The 9,019-nt window shown below is 46.1% G+C and overlaps 1 protein-coding gene across 2 annotated transcripts in view; it reads right to left on the bottom strand.

The window, feature by feature from the left end:
• Nucleotides 1-277: 277 nt before the first annotated feature.
• Nucleotides 278-9,019, bottom strand: part of LOC120032516 (patatin-like phospholipase domain-containing protein 6) — a 30,851-nt gene continuing 22,109 nt past the window's right edge. The window contains exons 28-34 of one of the 2 annotated variants that reach the window (XM_038978647.1): nucleotides 8,475-8,591; nucleotides 4,073-4,221; nucleotides 3,836-3,988; nucleotides 3,422-3,541; nucleotides 3,108-3,210; nucleotides 1,326-1,492; nucleotides 278-1,245 (exon numbers count right to left, since the gene is read on the bottom strand). In XM_038978647.1, coding sequence (XP_038834575.1) covers nucleotides 1,168-1,245; nucleotides 1,326-1,492; nucleotides 3,108-3,210; nucleotides 3,422-3,541; nucleotides 3,836-3,988; nucleotides 4,073-4,221; nucleotides 8,475-8,591 — 887 coding nt within the window. In that variant the 3' untranslated portion in view covers nucleotides 278-1,167. Of the gene's footprint in view, nucleotides 1,246-1,325; nucleotides 1,493-3,107; nucleotides 3,211-3,421; nucleotides 3,542-3,835; nucleotides 3,989-4,072; nucleotides 4,222-6,183; nucleotides 6,301-8,474; nucleotides 8,592-9,019 lie in introns of both variants that reach the window. The other variant, XM_038978646.1, reaches the window with a different exon arrangement.

Below are 9,019 nucleotides of genomic sequence, written 5' to 3'. Positions count from 1 at the left end.
GTGTTTGAGAATTTGGCAGTACGTCCAACCGGCCTCACAACCGCAGACCACGCCAGTCAAGGACCTGAACACCCGGCTTCTTCACCTGCGGGACCGTCTGAGACCAGACACCCTGACAGCTGGTGAAACTAAGGAGTATTTCTGTTTGTAATAAAGCCCTTTTGTGGGGAAGAACTTATTCTGATTGGCTGGTCCTGGCCCCCCAGTGGGTGGACCTATGCCCTCCCAGGCCCAGCCAAGGCTGCGCACCTGCCCAGTAATGTGAAATCCATTGAATAGGGCCTAATGAATTTTAATTGGCAGATTTCCTTATATGAACTCAGTAAAACTGTTTAAATTGTTGCATGTTGTGTTTATATTTTTGTTCAGTATACATCTGTCTTTCTACCGTTTGTGCGCAGCAGCGGTTTTGCACCTCTTTCATTATCAGCCTTTAATACTACTACTAGTAAATACATCGTAATGACACACACACACACACACACCTCTCTCCAACTTCCATCCACGTAATACCCATCTGTGTCTTAACAGAGAACAGTGTACCATCAATGAGAACCTCTCCTGATTATGGACAGACAGGACATGCAGACAGACAGTCTGAATAGGGCCAAAGCATTGGAGCTGAAAGCTTAAAGAGACTAGGTGTTTAACTTCAACCAAGTACTAATGTGTTCCCTGTGGTATGAGGGACACCCTTTAGTCACCCCAATAAAAGTATTTCAGCTTTGGCAGGAGTGGAGTGGTGGGAGGGAAACAGAGTGGTGGGGTCCCAGTTGAGTCCATCTTCAGATTGGAGAGGATCCATTCATGGTCCAAGTCACACTGGGCACCAGTGGTCCAAGGGCTTACGGGTTAAGGGTCAGGGGTTAGCGGGGCTCTCCAACACTGTTCCTGGAGAGCTCTCCTGTAGGTTTTCAACCCTTGATGTAACTATCCTGATTTATTTGATAAACCAGCTAATTATTAGAATCAAGCGTAGTAGATTAGGGTTGGGAAAAATAAGTATTTAAGCTACAGTAGCTGCAGAAAGTGCCCGACATCCAACTCTCATCCTCCACCTCCTCTTAGTTTTTGGACCCAGAGCCTGACTTTTATCTCTCCTTTCCTCCCTTCCTCATAGTTCTTAGACCCAAAGTCTGTCTCTTTCTCATTTTTCCTCTCCTCCTGTCAGCAGTCGGAGAGCTCGGAGTAGGTGTTGGAGTCACCTTCTGTTTTCCTCCGCTGGCGGACTGACTTCTCCTCATCCTAGAGGAACAAAACACAGACAGTCACTACTAACAGTAGGGTGTGTGAGTGAGAGTCTATGATGTCTGTGTTACACATACCGCCTGGAAGACTCCGTTCTGGCCCCACTCTCCGGGGGAGAGGTCATCGAGTTCCTGTTCCCCCTCTTCCTCCTCCTCCTCCTCTTCCTCCTCCTCCTCCTCCTCTTCTCTCACCGTGTCCATCCCATCCTCCTCATACTCCGTCAGGCAGTCCGACTCGTCCCCCGCTGTGGGACACACAGACACAGTTATGCACTATGAAAGAGACCAGCCATACTGTAGCACAAGCAACAAGACTGAAGATTGCCATGTGATGCACTACATGACCAAAAGTATGTGGACACCTGCTTGTCAAAGATCTCATTCAAAAATCATGGCATTAATATGGAGTTGTGCCCCCTCCCCTCTTTGCTGCTATAACAGCCTCCACTCTTCTGGGTAGGCTTTCCACTAGATGTTGGAACATTGCTGTGGGGATTTGCTTCCATTCAGCCACAAGAACATTAGTGAGGTCGGGCACTGATGTTGGGCGATTAGGCCTGGCTTGCAGTCGGCATTCCAATTCATCCCAAAGGTGTTCGATGGGGTTGAGGTCAGGGCTCTGTGCAGGCCAGTCAAGTTATTCCACACTGATCTCAACAAATCATTTCTGTATGGACCTCACTTTGTGCACGGGGGCTTTGTCATGCATAAACAGGAAAGGGTCTTCCCCAGACTGTTGCCCCAAAGTTGGAAGCGCAGAATCGTCTAGAATGTCATTGTTTGCTGTAGCATTAAGATTTCCCTTCTCTGGAACTAAAAAAGGGGGCTAAAACAGCCCCAGACCATTATTCCTCCTCAACCAAACTTTACAGTTGACACTATGCATTTGGGCAGGTAGCATTCTCCTGGCATACGCAAAAACCAAATTCGTCCGTCAGACTGAAATAAAATAAATAAATGGTGAAGCGTGATTCATCACTCCAGAGAACGCCTTTCCACCACTCCAGCCATTGTCTGGCATTGCGCATGGTGATCTTAGGCTTGTGTGCGGCTGCTTGGCTATGGAAACCCATTTCATGAAGCTCCCAACGAACAGTTCTTGTGCTGACGTTGCTTCCGGAGGCAGTTTAGAACTCGTCGTAAGTGTTGCAACTGAGGACAGACATTTTTACGTGCTTCAGCCCTCGACGGTCCCGTTCTGTGAGCTTGTGTGGCCTACCACCTCGCAGCTGAGCCGTTGTTGCGCTTAGATGTTTCCACTTCACAATAACAGCACTTACAGTTGACCGGGGCAGATCTAGCATGAACTGACTTGTTGGAAAGGTGGCATCCTATGACGGTGCCACGTTGAAAGTCACTGAGCTCTTCAGTACGGACATTCTACTGCCAATGTTGGTCTGGAGATGTTATACACCTGTCAGCAACGGGTCTGGCTGAAATAGCCGAATCCACTAATTTGAAGAGGTGTCCACATACTTTTGTATATATAGTGTCTCTCTCCATGTATATTCTATCGTAAAGGAGCTACAATTTAAGTAAAGATACATTCAATATTTTTTTAAAGGTGTCCAGGGCCCGTATTCACAAATAGTCTCAGAGTAGGAGTGCTGATCTAGGATCTTTCCATATAAATCTTATTCATTATGATCTGAAAGGCAAACCTGATTCTAGATCAGCAGTCCTACTCTGACAGGCTTCATGGACACTGGCTCTGGAGCGGTGATTATTATTTTATTGCAGGACACTTGGAAGAGTCAGGACACGGTAAAGAGGGAAACAGAGAGGAAGGGGAAATGCTCAAACCCTTATCGACGTTGGCAGTAGAGTTACTGCTCGACCAGACTTATAATAGCCTCTTACCCTCAGCAGCATCAGCGTCGGGATCGACGTAGGTCTGGACCGGCTCAATCCTGGACACTATCTCAGCCAGGTCAGTGAAGTCTGACCCTGTACACGTACAGGACTGGAATACAAACAAGAGAATGTCATTATGTTAACGAGAATGTAAGAATTTGTGTAAAATGTAATAACGAACACAGCTTAAAACAAGAGAATGTCATGGGAATGTTATAATAACGTTAGGTAAATATTATGTTAGGAGAATGTCATAATGTAAAGATGGTGAATGTAAGGTTTGTGACGTGTGTGTGTGTGTGTGTGTGTGTGTGACTCACGTCCGTCTTGGTCTTGCTGTCGTTGTAGTCTGCCGAGCGGTGGTCCTTGAGCATGTTGTCGATGATGTCACCACGGGCCCAGCCGGTGAAGAGCAGCTTGCCGTGCTGGTAGCCCACATCCTGACAGAGAGGACAGGTTAGCCTGGGGTAACAGACCATGTGGTACAGTAACAAGCTACTGTAGCAATAGAGTCTGGTGGAGACCTAGCAACAAATATGGTCTTTTACCGTGTGATTTGTTAGCTATGAACAGGAGACTGTATTTTACTAAACTTAATGTTAGCTGTTATCTAACATTTTATTTTCTCTAACCACATAAAAAAAAGTGGTCATGAATGTAAATACATTTTGAACATATCCCAGAGCCTGCATAAGGAGACGAGACAGGTGTTGAGAAGGAATTGTGGAACTCACGTAGATCTCATCAAACTTGCCAAAGTCCATTGTCTTGAAGCGGTCGATGGGTGGTCTGATATACTCGCAGTAGGCACTCTTCTTAACCACTTCCAGCTGACGTACACACGACACATAGGCCAGCCTGGACTGGATCTCTGCCATGTCTGGAACCTGGGTGGGTATAGACGATAGGGTGTGAGAATGTGTGCGTGTGCTCGTGTCGGTGTGTAGGGTCATCTGCGTTGATCATCATACCTTCACTTTCTCTGCCCAGGGGTTGATCCGTTTCCACAGCAACCACCAGCCCGACAGGCTGTCGCCGTAGTTACAGAGGTCCGTCTCGTCCTGGCTACCTACGTCGATGGCGATGACAGTCTTGGCGCCCATGTTCCTCGCGATGTCCGCTGTGGGACGTCACGTTGTGACACACACACACACACACACAGACGTACACGAGCCGGCAGCAGGGACAATAAGGAAAACCCAGTCTGGGGTTATTGTGGTTATCTCCTAATAGGAACATTGTCCTTCATATACTTTATTACATATTCAAACTCACTCCACCAGAAACAGACATCCCAATTGGCTGGATTATCACCAACTGGAAAATCACAACAAACTTCATTTCATTTCCAGTTTTATACAATGCATCTACTCATATCGCCCTACTACACCTCTACATTTTTTTTGATGGTCCCAATGTTTGGGTGAATTCTTATCTCCACTGTTTGTTCCCTCCTGTATTGTTGATAATGCAGCCTTGGTGTGTGTGTTTATGGTGCGAGTCCCAGAGAGGGTTTGAGACCAAGTACCCTGTGAAGGGTGCATGTCTCACCAGTCCACTCCACAGTGTTGACCCAATGTGTTCAAGGAACTGGCAGGCAGCCTAGCGGTTAAGTGTTGGTCTAGTAACCCAAAGGTCGCCAGTTCGAATCCCTGAGCCAGAGAAAAATCAGTCAATGTGTCCTTGAGCAAGGCACTTAACCCTAATTTCTCCTGTAAGTTGCTCTGGATAACAGCATCTGCTAAATGACAAAAATGTAAAAAATTAACCAAGCCTAAATTTGGAAGAGTTTAAACTTATATCATTAGCGTTAGTTCTATGGGTACTAGCTATCTAAATCCATCATAAACACTAGATGGTTACTATGGCATTGCGCCTCTTCTGCCTATTAGAATGTGAGACTAGTCATTGCTTTAGCCCGATAGACACTGGGTCCAACTTTGTGGGTGTGTCCACCCAAATCATCAAATAATCACATGTATCGTAGACCTCTAAGCCACCCAACCATGTGGCACAAACCACAAGGAGATTCCACATCTAAATGAACCTAAATCACCCAAAATAGAGAAGGATGACAACTTCATCAGGTTTGTGAAACATGGTTTTGTGTTTCATTATTTTTCTTCTGCACGCTACAATGCCGACTTCCAAGAGGAGATAACAGTAGCATAGTAGAAGAGATAGACATTTGAGTAGCATGCAGATTATTATTATTATTATTATTTTTCAAGTTGTCTTTTTTCCCAGTTGGAATGCAACAGGCAGTCAATACATCCATTTGGTAGAACTCCCAAATTGGTAACATCCTATTGAATACCAGTTTGTTGAGGGGCATGATACTGCGTTTCGTATTCAAACTGGAAGGGAATGTACTGTCAGAGCCGACTGGTGTCTAGTAAGTCACTGATTTAGAAGCATGGGCTATTGTTTTGTTTTATGGAATTGAGAAAGCTAACTGGTATATCATTTTTAAAGTTGCCTAAATCACAACTCTATCAACACTCCAATAATTTGAGGAATACGGTATATGTCCCGCCCCTTTAGATGTTCTCAGCCAGTAAGACACCAGGAAGCCTGACTGACAGACACATAGCATTCTGAAACTCTGTTGATTTAGTGCCGATTTAAAAAGCTTGTGGATACTGGACAATGGGATACTTTGTACCACCAGTGTCCACCATCACTAACACACTTGACGCTCTGTGTTGTATTTTCTCCCATCTGATAGGAAAGATTGATCCTGAGCTGAAAGCATGTTACAGACCAATTTCAAATACACTACGGGGTTCATTTACATATTTGTTTTCCCCTCAGTCAATTGCCTCTATGGCTATATTTTGAAAAGATTGTTGGCAAATTAAATTTGAACATTTTGACAATGGAAATGATTTGAACGCTCCTTCCCACTGCTCAGATGGTAGAAAAAGCAACTGAATTCTGTCAAACTGTCATCTCCACCATTGTCAATGACAGCCCCTACCCATGGATGATCTCTGAATACCCCCCAACTAAAATAACTCTGAAAATGTCCTACTACCCCTTCTCTCCGCCCTCTTTCCTGTTCTCCTCCCCATCTACTTGCCTGGCAGGTTGTTGATGTAGCCCCCGTCCATAAGCAAGTTGCCATCTTTGGGGTCGCAGAGGGGCGGCAGGTACCCTGAGAGGGTCATGCTCGCCCTCACATAGCGCCACAGTGACCCTGTGAGCCACACCCAGGGGGAGGGAGGGGATAACATCTCAATAATGTTGGCATAACTTCTCAGGTTAGTCATGCGTTTTGGCAGCAGACCACGACCCCAAACCAAAGGGATGCAATCCCAATTGGTTAACCCAGAGGTGGGTAACCGCCAAGGGGTTAGCCACAGGATGTGAATGTGGTGCTGCCCAACCTCTCAAATTGCTTCTGCATTCCCTGAAACACCTTACCATGCACAGAGACCTGAGTGTGTGTGTCAGGTCTAGGCACAGGGTACAGGGGTAAGGGTTCAGCCACAGAGTATCAAGGGTTGGTTCGATCTCCAGACTCTGTCCCCAACCACAACCTTATGCTCCTTGTGAGTTAACCCTTGTGAAAGGTTATCGAGCCAAAGTGAAGCTTTTGCTTTTAGAACCATTTATAAAAAGTAGTGTGTTTTACAGCACTTGGTGAAAACATACAAAAAGGGGGAAGAAACCTGTATTTTTGGTGATTTTAGTTAAGAGGAACCTTTTTAAACCTAGCCTTCAGTTCCCTGACTCCCCAACTAGACACAAAGAGCACTGGAGGTTGGTAGTCTGGTCACAGCATATGGAGATCTCTCAGACACTAGCGAACATGTTAGGGGCAACCAGCCAGCACTGCCCAAAGCTGTGGTCCTGTAATACCACTCCGGACCAGCAGAGGGCAGGGGGAGGCTGGGCGCTGCATGGATTGGAAGGAGAAGGAGCACCAGAGGAAGAGCAGGATGCCGCTGTGTGTGGAGTTTGAAGGGGACATACGAGACTGAAGAATTTCAGTGTGGAATCATTGAACTGAACTAGTTCTGGACTTAGAAGTACTAACAAAACGCACAGTCACCATTCTCACCCCACTTTTAATTTGAGGCTTCAATCAAGCCTTTCACTGACAAGAGTGATGGAACTGTATGTTCGGCTATGGGCATTGGTAGGATCCAGAACACTTTTGGCATCTCGCTAGAAAAAGCTAAAGGGAAACAGGTAGCATCAGCAACACTGTCATCAATATATATGTAAAGAGTAAATATATAGATGCGTACAGTACACAGACACATGCACATACATGGACAGGGGGAGGTGTAGCTGCTGGGGGGGGGGTGCAAATGGTTGACAGAAGCCATTCATAAGCACTGCTCGGTATGACGACATGGGATCAAGCGATGGACGAACGGACAAACAAATGGACACAGAAAAAACGACTACAGACCACAATTAAAAAAACAAACATGAAATAGCCTATATGGTGATCTTCTCTGACCTCAACACAAAACCTTTATTTCCCGACACCATAGGATCAGCTTCAAACCCTGAAGAGAACGCTACATGTTGTGTTCCTATAGCTAGGTCGATACGCAAAAAGCTATAACCTATGGACCTACACTGACAAACGAGTGACTGAGACCCAAGCTTTAGAAAGTGGAAAACGACAAGCAGTAAGCTGCGTGGAAAGGCCTTAGGGAAAAGCCTGTGTGCCATGCTCAGGAAAAATCAGGCAAGTGAGTGTACACTTGGTGTGTAGTATACCAGCCAAGTGCAGGAGAACTTGGGAGATGAAGTGGAGCAGCATGGAGAACCAAAAACAGGGAGGGGGCGGGGCACTAAAAGCAGGACCATCATGCACCTCTCTGTCTGACCCATGGATATGTACCTGCATGAGCAAAGCCTCACTGCCAATCCGGAGGCATGGGGAGGGGCTTATTGACACTGGGGGGCGGGACAAAGCCAATTCGTAACTGACGTGTGTATGAGTGTGAACTATTGAAGCCAAATTGAATAGAGAAGTATTGGTGTTAAGAATGGGTGGTTCTGGGTCTAGGGGAGCGAAACATTACGTCCCCTCCACTCACATACCGAAATATACACTGTATTAGCCTAACTTTCCTTCCAAACCATGGGTTCCCAATGTCCGACTGGTCAGGTGGGGTTAAGGTGAGACGGAACGTGAGGGGGAGGGAGTGGTTGATTGTCTGTGTTTCAAGGAGCTTAAGGTAGAAGTTGCCCCTAACCCCAGATCTGGGATCAATTGACATAACCCCAATCCTAACATTAACCATCAGGTGGGTGAAAATAATATGACCCTGTATCAGTGGTCAGGAGCAACTTCTACAACTCCTTTTGGGGTTGAGACGGGTCGGGGTTTGAACTTTGAACTCTGACCTGGGACATTGTTAACATAGCAACCATCCACAAGCAGGTGGCCATCCTTGGGGTCGCAGAGGGGAGGTAAATAGGGGGTGTAGGAGGCACTCGCTCTAACATAGCGCCACAGCGAGCCTGTCAGAATGGAAGATGGAGAAGGGACATCAAACATGGACAAATAGCCCCACGTCACACACAGACAGAGAGAGAGGCAGAGCCAGAGAGAGAGAAAGAGAGATAAGGAGTGAGACAAAGGAGAGAGGAGAGATTAGGGTTCCAAATTGTCAGAAACGTTCCCAAAGTTCCCGTATTTGTTGGGGAAATTCCAGTTGAAGAATTTCCAGTTGATTCTGGGAATCCTCCAACTGGGATTTCTGAAAAACTTGAGAACTTTGGAAAGTTTCTGTAATTTTGTAAAACCTAGGAGCAAGACAGAGCTAAAGATGGCCAGATATATAGAGAGAGTGAGGGACAGAAAAGAGCAGGAGACAAAAGGGGCAAAACATGTCCAGAGCTCTCGACGTATACAATCTAAAAACGTAAAACGACCTGAAATTGTATCT

The sequence above is a fragment of the Salvelinus namaycush genome, chromosome 39 (assembly GCF_016432855.1).
Source record: "Salvelinus namaycush isolate Seneca chromosome 39, SaNama_1.0, whole genome shotgun sequence".
In the NCBI taxonomy this organism is placed as follows: Eukaryota; Metazoa; Chordata; class Actinopteri; order Salmoniformes; family Salmonidae; genus Salvelinus; species Salvelinus namaycush.
Note: the sequence above shows the minus strand (reverse complement) of the source record. Positions and strands in the feature narration are given on the sequence as shown.